Raw genomic sequence first — 13,178 nt, 5'->3', positions numbered from 1 at the left:
TTGAATGACTTCCATTGCTGCAATAAAAATATCTTACCTTGAAGCGTTTCTCTCTGGTTTATACATCTGTGCAGGAATAGCTACTTGTACTGAAGGTGTTGTTTGGGCAAAGTAGAACGAATTGGCGGATCAATTCATGAAGATAAAGAATAGTACTATATGCGGCCAATTTTACATAATTAGAACACAGTTGGCAATAGCTTTTGAGCAAAAACTTCATGTCTCTTAGTCTACAAACGGACGCCAATTCTGACACATGATCTAAAATTGGACTTGGTCTAATTCAAGTCAGATACAAAAACGTCACCCACTCACGTGGGGCGCCGGCGATGTTTCAGGAGTATTGTGCATTAACAGCAGCCTGTACGTGAATTCCTGACTCTACACTGGTCTTGTTATGGACTTTGCACTTTCCCTGGACTGGTCAAGTTTTGTGAGGGCAATTACAGAGTACACATTACACAAAGGTCAGACCTACAGGTAACTGCAGCAAATACTTTATGATCAGTCTTCCAACACTGGCACACTCTACATAGCACACTGTATGGAAGTGTCAGTGGTTATAGACAAGCCTGGGCTGTGTCCAGAGGGTCCTCACTGGGACCACCGTACGGGATCTCTGCTGTATGTTGACATCGACGGAAAAAAGGTCCATCGCTGGAACCCGGTCACCGGACAGAAAGACACAGTTGACATGGGTGAGATCACAAAACGTGTAATATATATACAATATATTTATTACAGTTATGCATTTTCGATGACACAGATGACATGAGTGACATCACGAAACGTGTAACCACATTTCCTACAGTCATACATTTAGACCAACTGTTATTAAACAGGTTAAAGGTCGGAACTAGATTTTGGCAACGCCTCAAGCGCGAAGACTTTCAAAGATTGCTCTTAATCATAGATCATGGTCATTTCCGTATAACACCTAATACTCCCGAACATGAGACTTAACAAATACACAGACTCGTTGGAGTCGTGTAGGGAGATTGGACCTAGACACACGCATAGTGGATGGAATAATGGTGGTCTCATAGCTGATTTCTATTATAATTCTCGCTGATCAAATCTACAATCCATGCAATGTTATTGTTCCAGACTGTATGGTAGGTGCTGTGGTCCCAAGGGAATCGGGTGGAGTAGTGGTCGCTGCTGGGACCGACTTTTCCTTCCTAGACTTCGAGACCAGACAGCTGACCACTGTTGCAACGGTGGACCAGGACAGGCCTTTGAACCGGTTCAACGATGGGAAGTGTGATGCTGCCGGCAGGTTTTGGGCTGGTAAGAGGACGGTAAAAGGTTGAAAATGTAGCAATACATATTCACATGATTCGATATTCCTTATATGATCAGACCAAGCCTCGTCGACCAATCGTCGAACAAAAGTGATATGAGGATGACACTGTTTTCAGGCACGATGGGTCCCGAACCTGTTCCTACTCAAGTCGAACGCAACGCCGGGTCCTTATACTGCCTTCACTCCGATCAAACAGTTACAAAGGTAAGGCTGACCCTATGCTTGAGGTCTTCTCTCTCCTCTGATAAAGCATATCCAGTTGTGAGCACAGTGGCGGTGGAAATAAGCTATTACAACAATTTGCGTCTCCTGTCAAATAAATAGACACTTTGAAACACTTAGTCATCTCTACAAACTATGTGCAGGAGAATGAGTGAGTGAATTCGAAAGAATGAATGAGTGAGTGAGTGAGTGAGTGAGTGAGTGAGTGAGTGAGTGAGTGAGTGAGTGAGTGAGTGAGTGAGTGAGTGAGTGAGTGAGTGAGTGAGTGAGTGAGTGAGAGTGAGTGTGAGTGAGTGAGTGAGTCACAGTCTGAGACAATAGCCTTGTTAAATTTTCCGTGTTACTTCATGTTGTCGCATTTTCTGACAATATATTCTAAAATTGCTTTAAAACATCTCTAAAATTGCTTTAAAACATCCTTTGCCATTTTTGAGGCATTTAATGAAGCCGACATCTCTAACGGTCTGGCCTGGACATCTGACAACTCCACCATGTACTACATAGACTCACTCCGCTACAGTGTGGATGCCTTCGACTTTGACTTGCCCACCGGAAACCTGGGTATGTACATTCGATACCTCATTGAGATTCAATTGTGTGTATTGTATAACTGTAAAACGTCGGGAATTTTTTTTCCATGTTCTTTTGTTCATACGACTGCATCCTTTTCTTGGAGCGTCGTCGTCGATCTTTTTTTGGGGGGACGGGGGCTGATACGCGATTTTTTTTAAACAGGCTATAAAGTTCTCAATTGCGTGAGAGCCAGGTTAAATCTAAAAGCTTCTTGGTGAGATGGAGTTATGCCGCTGCTTCAAAAGTCTGCGCAGGAGGCTACGACTCGATGTTCTCATTCACCCTGTCTTTGCAGCAAACCGTCGTAAGGTGGTGAGTTTTGACGAGAGCACAGACGGTGTGCCTGACGGCATGTGTATCGACACTGATGGGAAACTGTGGGTAGCCATGTTTGGCACAGGCCAGGTACTGCAAGTGGACCCAGAGACAGGTTAGAAAATTACATTATCACGATGCTAATTATAACAAATCATCAATGCAAACTAACAACTGCTTTCTTTCTTTCTTTCTTTCTTTCTTTCTTTCTTTCTTTATCTTTCTTACTTTCTGTCGCTCTTGTTGTTGCTTGCTCCTCAAAATTCAACGTGCTTTTAGTTTTGCTTTTAGCGTTTAGCTCCTTGCTACAATGTATTTCATCCGTTGCAGTTTACATCGCAATGCAACTTTGTCAAAATTCCACGTTTGAATGCAAAATTACATAGAAATATTTTGTACAAAATAGAGTTATAGCATTGCCATTCACTCGTCCAACATCTTAGCAATGCCGTGAGGTTAACCTCTGTCTTTTTTTTCTTAGGCACACATCTTCGTTCCGTTAAGATCCCCGCTGACCAAACCACGTCCTGTTGTTTCGGTGGTCCAAACCTCGACACCCTGTACGTCACAGCCGCGAGTGTCGGTCTGACAGCTGAGGAGCTCCGGCAGAAGCCTCTGTCTGGCTGCGTGTTCCAGGTGACAGGACTGGGCGCCAAAGGCACGCCGGGGTTGTGCTACAAGGGTTGAGATCGAAAGAGCACGGTTCTTCGGAGAACTGACTACAAAGTTCTTACAACTGTTAACTGGATTATCACAATTGATAACTAGAAAGGTGGTAACATTTGTAAAGCAAATGCATATGTTTACCTTCGCATATGGTTTGCTCTGTTACTAGTAATTCTTACTCAAACACATTCATGTATATGGTCATGGTGACAGCAGTCTAAATCCCTCCTGCTATAGAATTGCAACATGATATAATCCTACACTAGTTACCATGGTGAGAAACGTCTGGTTCAGGTCATTGACCTTATTTGTTTGGAGAAGAAGAGGGAGAGATGTTTTCCTTCGGTAAACATAACTAGAATTATCATAGAAAATCGATATCACTCTGTTGACCGTCACGATTTTTCTATTGTGTCGTCAAAGAGAAAATAGACCAAATACATTGTAGACCAAAAGAAACGTCGACAAACGTCCATTTCCATTTATTTTCAAGTACTCTACTCGTGCGAAAGAAAACCAAGAATATGATCTCAGGCTGCCGTATAGGTTCAATGACCATATTCTCTCGTACTCTCCAAGCAGAGGTTTGGGTTTTGGGGGTATTTTTAGCGTGTTTTTAGGCTTTTTTATCGGGGTTTCTCTTTTGCACTGAATTTTTTTTCCCCACCAAAAAAATTCAGTGCAAAAGAGAAACCCCGATAAAAAAGCCTAAAAACATGCTAAAAATACCCCCAAAACCCAAACCTCTGCTTGGAGAGTAATTCTCTCGGTCAAATACCCAAGCCCATTGTTTGGCCACCTGGGCGGCCGAAGCGTGCCCATACAATGCCGCTGTTGACAAGCGCAAGGGTGGGACCAGAAAATGTCACAAGGAAGGATGTAAATCAACGATTAACCAGATTGTAACGTTTGTGTGTTAGCAAAAATATGTCTTTCTTATTTACAGCTATCAGCTTAATTACTGCATAAAGGCACCGCAAGTTAACCGCACGTTGGTTATTCCTGATATAGGCAAGTATAGTATAGATCGGTATCTGCAAGACAGTATCAAATTGGTAAGACAGTATCAAATTGGTAAGACAGTATCAAATTGGTAAGACAGTATCAAATTGGTAAGACAGTATCAAATTGGTAAGACAGTATCAAATTGGTAAGACAGTATCAAATTGGTAAGACAGTATCAAATTGGCAGGCCATGTGCCTGGGGCAACAAAAGATACCAGTGCGAAAAAGAAAGCCCGACAAAATGCTTGAATCGCGTCTTAAAAACCTTACCCTAAACCTTTGCCCGACAACAGTTACCTCCATGAGACTTTGCGACCTTAGCTTGACGATCGATAATTGACAACTCAATCATGCCCTGTTACAAAAAGAGAAAAGATCCCATGACAGCGAGAAGCAATTGGGCCAGGGGTTGTCGTTAACTTTCAGCGCAGTGACGCATGGACTTTCACCTCCGGATATGAGACTTGTCTGTAACTCGGTTTTTAGAACAAATCCATTTTCGAAGCTCAGAAGGTGAAGGAAAAGCTGCCGTCCAGGTTTGAGGATGTCTGTTACCGTAGCTATTGCGGAGCCGGGTGAGCATACGGAGGGACCACACTGGGACCACCGCACCAACACACTGATGTACGTCGACCTCCTGGACCAGTGTGTATGCCGATGGGACCCGGTCACTGGGCGAAAGGGCAAACTGAAAATAGGTAAGAGTCTCGAACGATAATCTCCAAGCAGATCTTTTGGTGACTATAAAGACAATTTCAAATTGGCAGTTACCATTTTTGCAAGGCAGTTACCATTACATGCCAGGTTTGGCTTGCGAAAAAAGATATACCAGTACAAGAAAGAGAAATAAAACGCCTGAAACACGCCAAAAATAAGTCGAAGCCAAAACCTCAACTTAGAGTGATAATTGCACGGATAACTAATTCTAATTAATATCCTCACGTTCGACCTGTACTAATTAAAGTAAAAAATGTCGCATTTTAATGCAGAAGTGATGCTTTTCGAATACATAGCAAAAGTTAACCGTTAGTTTTTGACTTTGCAGTCTATATATATAGCTAGAGGACGTAGTCACACACGCGAGCTGTCAGGCACTGCGAAACGAATTGCTCCTTATGGTATGCGATGGTGGCGTTACCTGTGTGCAGGTGCTATGCTTGGTGTGAAACGATTTAAGTGTAAACGGTCCGAATAAAGAAAAGAATATTGATTAGCACCACGCTTAGTTTCATTCGTGATTTAGCGACAAAGTGTTAGATTAACGAGAGTACGCATACAAGTGAGTATTGTAAGGATTGTAATCTTTAGATTACGTATGTATTTTCATTGCTTTTAAATTTAACAACAAATTTAAAGGCTGCTACAGAATGTTGAGTCTGGCAGTGTGACAGCGAAGTAAATAAACCAATAATTCTATTCTGTTCTGTTCTGTTCTATTCTATTCTATTCTATTCTGTTCTGTTCTGTTCTGTTCTATTCTATTCTATTATATCCTATTCCATTCTATTCTGTTGTGTTCTATTCTATTCTGTTCTAAATCTATCCTCTCCTATTCGATTCTATTCGAATTCTATCTTATTCTATCCTCTTCTATTTGATTCTATATTCTATTCTATTCTATCCTATTCTATTCTATTCTATTCTATTCTATACTCACCACCAGACTGTAGCCCCGGCTGCGTGGTTCCCCGGGCGTCAGGAGGAGCCGTGGTGGCCGCCGGGACCAGGTTTGCCGCCCTGGACCTCCAGACCGGGCAGCTGACGACACTGGCGGAGGTCAACCGCGACAAACCTACCAACATCTTCAACGACGGCAAGTGTGATGCAGCCGGCAGACTCTGGGCAGGTATAGATAAACTCCTTATACCTCTATCTATCTATCAATGAATGAATGAATCAATCAATCAATCAATCAATCAATCAATCAATCAATCAACCAACCAATCAATCAATCAATCAATCAATCAATCAGTGATTTATCCATCTATTTATCTGCGTATCTATCTGTCTGTCTGTCTGTGTATCTATCGGTCTGACTTCATATCAATCTACCAAAGGATATCTATCTATGTATCTAATACAGCATGTACATGTATGTATGTATGTATGTATGTATCTATCTATCTATTTGTCTATCTATCTATCTATCTATCTATCTATCTATCTACTAGTATCTATCTCTATCTTTCATCTGATTGAAAACGTATCAAGTATGAAGAATACGACTTTAACACAGAGTAATGGCCAGTAATTGGTCGATATTTCTCCTGACAGACTGTATCCGTGTGTATGTTTGTTCAGGGGTGTTTGCGAATCATATATTTGATGTTGACTCGTGCATTGTAGTGCGGCGCGGGGTAAATTAGGGCGTCACTTAAGTGTACTTAACGTGGGGCGGCGTGACAGAGTGAACGGCATTAATCCCAAATAAATCAATATCCAACTTCGCCTGTAATATCCATGTGTCTTGGATCTGGGCAACATTGTACCATTTTGACTGTTCGATTTGATTTGATTTAATTTAATTTTGCCCGGCAAGCGTAAGCCGTAGACTTCTAGTATACTAAAGGGCTAGGTTTAGTAACTTGACAAAATACGATACAACATGTACTAGTATACAGTAAGAATGGTTACAATACTCATTCAGATGCGTCAACAGAGGTAGATTTTACGGTGGTGTTTCGTCTGTTGAACACACGTTTTAACCTCCAGGCACGATGGGGAAAGACTCCGTCTTCGGAAAGTTCGAGTTTGGCGCAGGGTCCCTGTTCTGTCTGAACGCCGACCGAACTGTCACAAAGGTACGGACAAGTTTTAAAAGTTGTTTATATATGCATATATGATCGTCTTTTATCTCCCAAACTACAATATCGGTTGGCAAAGTTGGGTTTCATAATATCAATAACGGGCGTGAAATATGATTTATACCAGGAACATGTACTACTATAGCATTACATTCACAGAAGCTTCAGAGGCATAAGCGGCTGGAGAGAGTAACAAGTGGCCAAATAGATAATAACATGCCGGGGGAGTTGGTCCGCTAAAGGAGTACAGTTTGGGAGAGGCAAACCTGTAGCGGGCCAACTCCGCTGGCATGTTATCTGTCTATTTCGACAATTTTTGCTCTTTCCAGCCGCCCCTGAAGCCTGGTAGAGGCTAGTTCACGTACCGCCTTCTTTTCCTGCACACAGGCACTTGGCGGAGTGAGTATCTCTAACGGCCTGGCGTGGTCCCCAGATAACACCGTCATGTACTACATCGACTCGCTCCAGTTCAGCGTGGATGCCTTCGACTTTGACTTGTCCACAGGAACACCGAGTAAGCTGTATGATGTATCTCCCTGTACCTACAGTGGATTCATATTTAGCAGTACATGTAATTATTAATATATCAGCAAAACATCAGCACAACTTATACAATTAAACATTTAGATAACATGTCTGAGGCCTTTGATGTAGTTATGCGCTTGGCTACATAGCGCCACAAAGTCGAATTTTGCTGTACATGTTTATACATCCACTTTCTTTCAATATTGACATTTCTAGCAAATCGTCGTAAAGTTTTTACGTTCGACCCGGCTACCTCCGTCCCCGATGGGATGACGATTGACTCCGACGGCCACCTGTGGATAGCCCTGCTTCACGGTGGACAGGTGGTACAGGTGGATCCTAACACAGGTGGGTAAACCAAACAAGATGGACATATATAGACTAATACGAAAGTAGTATTACGAAAGTGATATTTGGCACTAGCTATACTGCAACTACTCTTCCAACATAACACAAGTTTGTGTTTTTAATTGACTACCCGCATCACACGGGGCCACAACAATTTTGCGCTTTCAAAGTTTCGAAAATTAGAATCCCGGATGCGGACGTTGGAATTGATGTTGTTACAAATTTCCTCAATTTCGTACACATTTTCGCATTCAAACCTGTATTTTCTAGCGCTGAAATGACATAAATAGGCTTGATATAATTCTAGATCGGCCCCAGCAAGGACGTCCTTGGTCCCAGCCCTCCTGACTCGCAGTGCGTCGGATTGGCCTCTGGTGATACGGAATACACTATGTAACGTTAGTATATTCTCTATGTATGACTAATGATTTGACAACTATGCCATACACCTTCCAGGTACCCAGCTCCGCGCTGTGAAGTTCCCCACAGACCGGGTCACGTCCTGCTGCTTCGGCGGGCCGAACCTGGACGTCCTGTACGTCACCAGTGCGCGGGTCAACATGTCGGCGGAGCAGACCCTTCAGCAGCCCCTGTCCGGGTGTGTCTTCCAAGTCACCGGGCTTGGCGCTAAGGGGAGACCGGGGATGTCCTACATGGGTTGAACCAGACTATATAGAGATAACAACGCGGGTTCAAAAACAATTAAATATAGTTAGCCTCTACAAGGCTTCAGAAGCGGTCGGAAAGAGTAGAAATTGACCAAACAGACATTAGCGACAAGTGCACTCCTTTAGCGGACCAACTCCCCTGTTCAGTTTTGTCTATTTGGCCAATTTCTACTCTTTCAACGGTTGCTTCTGAAGCCTCGTTGAGAGGCTAGGTAACTGGTTGAACCCTCATCAGCCAAGTTCGAGGTTACCAGCTGACGCAAACTGTCCCGCTGTTCGAGGCTTGAACTTATGGAGCAGCTCCATGCTTTATTCTTTTGACAAAGTTGCATCGCAATGTAACTGCAAGTATACCGTGAATTTCCGCTAGCCAGCTTGCGCATATTATCATACTGGTGAAGACAGGGCTGTTATACACATATACATGTATGTGAAACTGATATTCAAATTGTTTTATCAGACCAATTGGTTGACAGTAAAGATGATATATTATAGACGTTGTTGATGTGCGTAATCATTATAGTCCGCTCAACCTAGACTAACAACGCCGCGAGTTCAAAAACAGTAGAATGATAGAGAGTAATTAATTGACCAGGGTGGGTTTGGCCACATTAGGGTTCATTTGCCAGCGCAGTTGGGGAAGTATATAACCTCCAAGCAAATCATTCTTTCGGTGGAAGCAAAGACAAAAGGCCACCCGAGTGGTCACCCCAATGGTTTTCGTTGTTCGATTCTTATACAATAGGGTATAGTATAGCTAGACTAGGTTTATTTGTTAGGTCCGCTCATACGGAGCTAGCTATAGAGAGTGTTTAAAGATCGTAACGTGGTCAGTATGTTATCACCATCTCTGCCTTGAGTAGTCACTAGAAGGTCATTTTCAGACTTTTCTTGGGTAATCAGGTGGTGATATTTGATCTATGGGGAGAGTACTTCCGGGTCATTAGCAACGCGTACTTCCGCCCGCGTGTCACGCCCGCCCGCGGTTACTGTCCAGTGAGCTGAGGCCGTGCGAGCGCGATCTCCAAAACAGCAGTTTCTGCACAACTATTCTTTAGTTTTATTGCTGATTACTGTGAGGTAAGGGGTGATGATGACTCTGTGTTTATGTTGAATCACCAGAAAGTAAAATCGTGGTTGTTTAGGACGTCTGTTGTAAGGCCTTGTAACAACTTATACACCCGGGTAGCCGTGGCGACTATTGATTCGGGCTTACATTGCATTACCCTCAGCAATAGTCGTGGAAAGATCCATTGGCAGAACTGCACATTTCCCGTTGGCTGCTCGATGCTCCGTTTTTGACCCGGTTTTTTGCTGTCCCGAGCTTCCCTACAATATAACTCCACAATTGGCCGGGTTGCCGATGTTTAGATCAGCCTAAATATTCCACAGCGCGACAGAAAAGTAGTAAAATAGCTAGTCGGCACAAGCTGGCGCCATCTTGGATATAGTCGGGAATGTCCGCTACCGCCGTCGGGAACGCTCGGTAGCGTCACGATTACCGAAGCCCGACCGAAAGCTCTCCGATTATAACCGGAAAGCCTACCGAGCGTTCCCGACGGCGGTAGCGGACATTCCCGACTATATCCAAGATGGCGCCAGCTTGTGCCGACTAGCTATTTTACTACTTTTCTGTCGCGCTGTGGAATATTTAGGCTGATCTAAACATCGGCAACCCGGCCAATTGTGGAGTTATATTGTAGGGAAGCTCGGGACAGCAAAAAACCGGGTCAAAAACGGAGCATCGAGCAGCCAACGGGAAATGTGCAGTTCTGCCAATGGATCTTTCCACGACTATTGCTGAGGGTAATGCAATGTAAGCCCGAATCAATAGTCGCCACGGCTAACACCCGGGTAGACCACCCTGCATGGATGAATGGCTGTTGTAACTGCCGACTCTCACCGACAGAGAGTTCGGACAACTTGATTTTAAGTCCTCAAGTTGCTGCTCATACCCATACAGTCTAGTAATTTCTGGTACAAGACAGTCCCAGGTATGATCTGGATGCGTAGGTCGCGTTTCTGGAAATTTTGAAGTGTCTCACTTCTGGTTTTCTCACATCTGGTTTTCATCACGGCCAAATTTGCTCGCCAAGCAGATGCAAGGTTGTGGGTGAAACGTCGTAACGTTTACTTTACGGTGTCCATTCGCCGAGCCAGGTTTCTCTGGCAAAGTGTACTGTCAGAAACTCCTTTGCATGCAGGCTGAAATAGTAGAAATCGGCCTTGAAACGAATTTTCCGTGCAGGCAAAATTATTCAACCATTCTTTCATCTATCGCCGGCTAACTCCCCTTGGCAAGCTACATTACTTTTACTAGGCCGATTTATGCTGTTTATTCAATTCTCAATTCTTTATTTCATACCAACGTAGCAGACATACAAAAATATGTGTTGCCTGAATGGCATTGGTATTAACAGCAATAACAGCAAGATAACTCATAAGGTACATAACATATATTACACATATATACATACTATTAAAATCTATACATTAAATCAACAGGGCATCCCAGATAAGACACGTTTACACAGTCTGGTTGTATAGTCTGATAGACTGATGTAGGAACGAGTTCTGGAGTCTTTTTGTTCTGGCTGGGGGGATGGATATAGTGTTCTTGTTCCTAAGAGAGCGTCCAGTGGCGTTAGCTCTAGAGACAGGGACGAGGTCATTCAGTCTACAAAGGAGTCTGGTGGAGACTACATACAACCAACGGACAAGGCTGATCTTTGGAAAAGAGGCTGTTCCTAAGTACCAAAGTTTGGGGTGGGAGAGGGGTGTCCATGGAGCCTGTGTTTACACAATCTCTCATCATAGAATGTCCTTGCTCTCATTGACGGGGTTAATCTCCCATGTCCCACTGTCCATTTCTTTCCATGTTAACAATGTTGCTGTTTTGTTGAATTTGTTTAATCAGCACAGACAGAGGTGGTTTGAGCTGTTATTGCCATGGCATCAACAAGCAGGCAACCAGCCAGTGTCAGCAGACACAGACTTCCAAAGTGTGAGGAGTGCGACAGGCAGTTCAGTCAGCATGGGTCATCTGAAGAAACATGTGCAGACTCACAGTCACACAGGTGAGAAACCCTACAAGTGTGAGGAGTGCAGCAAGCAGTTTAGTCAGATGGGTCATCTGAAGACCCACATGCGGACTCACACAGGGGAGAAACCCTACAAGTGTGAGGAGTGCAGCAGGCAGTTCAGTCAGCTGGGTAGTCTGAAGGACCACATCCAAACTCACACTGGGGAGAAACCCTACAGGTGCGAAGAATGCGGCAAACAGTTTAGTATCCTGAGTAATCTGAAGAAACATATGCGAACTCACACAGGGGAGAAACCCTACAAGTGTGAGCAGTGCAGCAGGCAGTTCAGTCAGTTGGGTCATCTGAAGGACCACATCCGAACTCACACTGGGGAGAAACCCTACAGGTGTGAGGAGTGCAGCAGGCAGTTTAGTATCCTGGGTCATCTGAAGACCCACATGCGGACTCACACTGGGGAGAAACCCTACAAGTGTGAGGAGTGCAGCATGCAGTTCAGTCAGCTGGGTAGTCTGAAGACCCACATGCAGACTCACACAGGGGAGAAACCCTACAAATGTGAGGAGTGCAGCAGACAGTTCAGCGTACTCTGTAGTCTGAAGAACCACATGCGAATTCACACCGGGGAGAAACCCTACAAGTGTGAGGAGTGCAGCAGGCAATTCAGTAGGCTAAACAGTCTGAAGAAGCACATACAGACTCACACCGGGGAGAAGCCCCACAAATGTGAGGAGTGCAGCAAGCAGTTCAGACAACTGACAGGTCTGAAGTCCCACATGCGGACTCACACTGGAGAGAAGCCTTACAAATGTGAGGAGTGCAGCAGGCAGTTCAGTAGTCTGAGTAGTCTGAAGACCCACATGCGGACTCACACGGGAGAGAAACAATTTAAATGTGAGGAGTGCAGCAGGCAGTTCCGGGAGATGGCTACCCTAAAGAAACACATGCGGACTCACACTGGGGAGAAACCCCACAAATGTGAGGAGTGCAGCAGGCAGTTCACTCAGCTGGGTGCTCTGAAGACCCACATGAAAATCCACACCGGGGAGAAGTCCTACAGGTGTGAGGAGTGCAGCAGGCAGTTCAGACAGCTGGGCCATCTCAAGAGACACATGCAGACTCACACTGGGGAGAAACCCTACAAATGTGAGGAGTGCAGCAGGCAATTCAGTAGGCTTGATGGTTTGAAGTCTCACATGAAGAGTCATGCAGCACAATCCCTACAGGTGTGAGGATCCTAGGAGTGCAGCGGGCAGATCTGTCAGCTGGGCAGTCTGGTGATCTCTTTAACATGTTGACTGGCTCAGTCAGCAGAGAAACCGTACAAATATGAGGCTGGTTTGTCATCCTCTAATCAGTAGAGACATGGAATCCCAATCAAAAAACAAGAGAAGAAGCATGAAAACAAATCAACAAATTTCCAACAAGAGAATAATCATTTAGTGCTAGCATGCTGATATTGAAACTCAAAGCCTATTAGCATTAGTCTTCAAGTCTACAACAGTAAAAACTTAATAATTATTATTACAGAAAAGTGATGTACTACAGAAGACTTTCAAGTACATGTACATGTATGCTGGGCCCCATTTCTCTTCACAATTACATTGTATACATAGTTTTGTACCATGGATTGATTTTGTTACTTTCTGTAGTCTGTTATATATTGTTATATATATAATATATATATATATATATATATATATAT

General features: G+C 43.9%; 2 protein-coding genes and 1 pseudogene across 2 annotated transcripts; all 3 read left to right on the top strand.

Annotated features, from left to right (window-relative positions):
• Positions 1-129: 129 nt before the first annotated feature.
• Positions 130-3,103, top strand: LOC109467831 (regucalcin-like). Its single transcript, XM_019765915.1, has 6 exons — positions 130-698; positions 1,108-1,290; positions 1,422-1,510; positions 1,963-2,089; positions 2,397-2,531; positions 2,898-3,103. The coding sequence occupies exons 1-6, from the start codon at positions 545-547 to the stop codon at positions 3,101-3,103; spliced, it is 894 nt and encodes a 297-aa protein (XP_019621474.1). The 5' UTR covers positions 130-544.
• Positions 3,104-4,598: 1,495 nt separating this feature from the next.
• Positions 4,599-8,447, top strand: LOC109467843 (regucalcin-like). Its single transcript, XM_019765929.1, has 6 exons — positions 4,599-4,785; positions 5,751-5,933; positions 6,800-6,888; positions 7,279-7,405; positions 7,633-7,764; positions 8,221-8,447. The coding sequence occupies exons 1-6, from the start codon at positions 4,632-4,634 to the stop codon at positions 8,424-8,426; spliced, it is 891 nt and encodes a 296-aa protein (XP_019621488.1). The 5' UTR covers positions 4,599-4,631; the 3' UTR covers positions 8,427-8,447.
• A 966-nt stretch (positions 8,448-9,413) lies between these two features.
• LOC109467821 lies at positions 9,414-13,050 on the top strand (annotated as a pseudogene).
• Positions 13,051-13,178: the final 128 nt, after the last annotated feature.

Source organism: Branchiostoma belcheri, unplaced genomic scaffold (genome assembly GCF_001625305.1).
Source record: "Branchiostoma belcheri isolate BF01 breed outbred unplaced genomic scaffold, Haploidv18h27 scaffold19, whole genome shotgun sequence".
NCBI lineage: Eukaryota > Metazoa > Chordata > Leptocardii > Amphioxiformes > Branchiostomatidae > Branchiostoma > Branchiostoma belcheri.
Note: the sequence above shows the minus strand (reverse complement) of the source record. Positions and strands in the feature narration are given on the sequence as shown.

Coding starts and splice junctions, on each gene's coding strand:
- LOC109467831 (XM_019765915.1), top strand. CDS start 545: ATGGAAGTGTCAGTGGTTATAGACAAGCCTGGGCTGTGTCCAGAGGGT. Junction 1,511..1,962: donor CCGATCAAACAGTTACAAAG/GTAAGGCTGACC, acceptor GCCATTTTTGAG/GCATTTAATGAAGCCGACAT. Junction 2,090..2,396: donor CTTGCCCACCGGAAACCTGG/GTATGTACATTC, acceptor CTGTCTTTGCAG/CAAACCGTCGTAAGGTGGTG.
- LOC109467843 (XM_019765929.1), top strand. CDS start 4,632: ATGTCTGTTACCGTAGCTATTGCGGAGCCGGGTGAGCATACGGAGGGA. Junction 4,786..5,750: donor AAAGGGCAAACTGAAAATAG/GTAAGAGTCTCG, acceptor ACTCACCACCAG/ACTGTAGCCCCGGCTGCGTG. Junction 5,934..6,799: donor AGCCGGCAGACTCTGGGCAG/GTATAGATAAAC, acceptor TTTAACCTCCAG/GCACGATGGGGAAAGACTCC.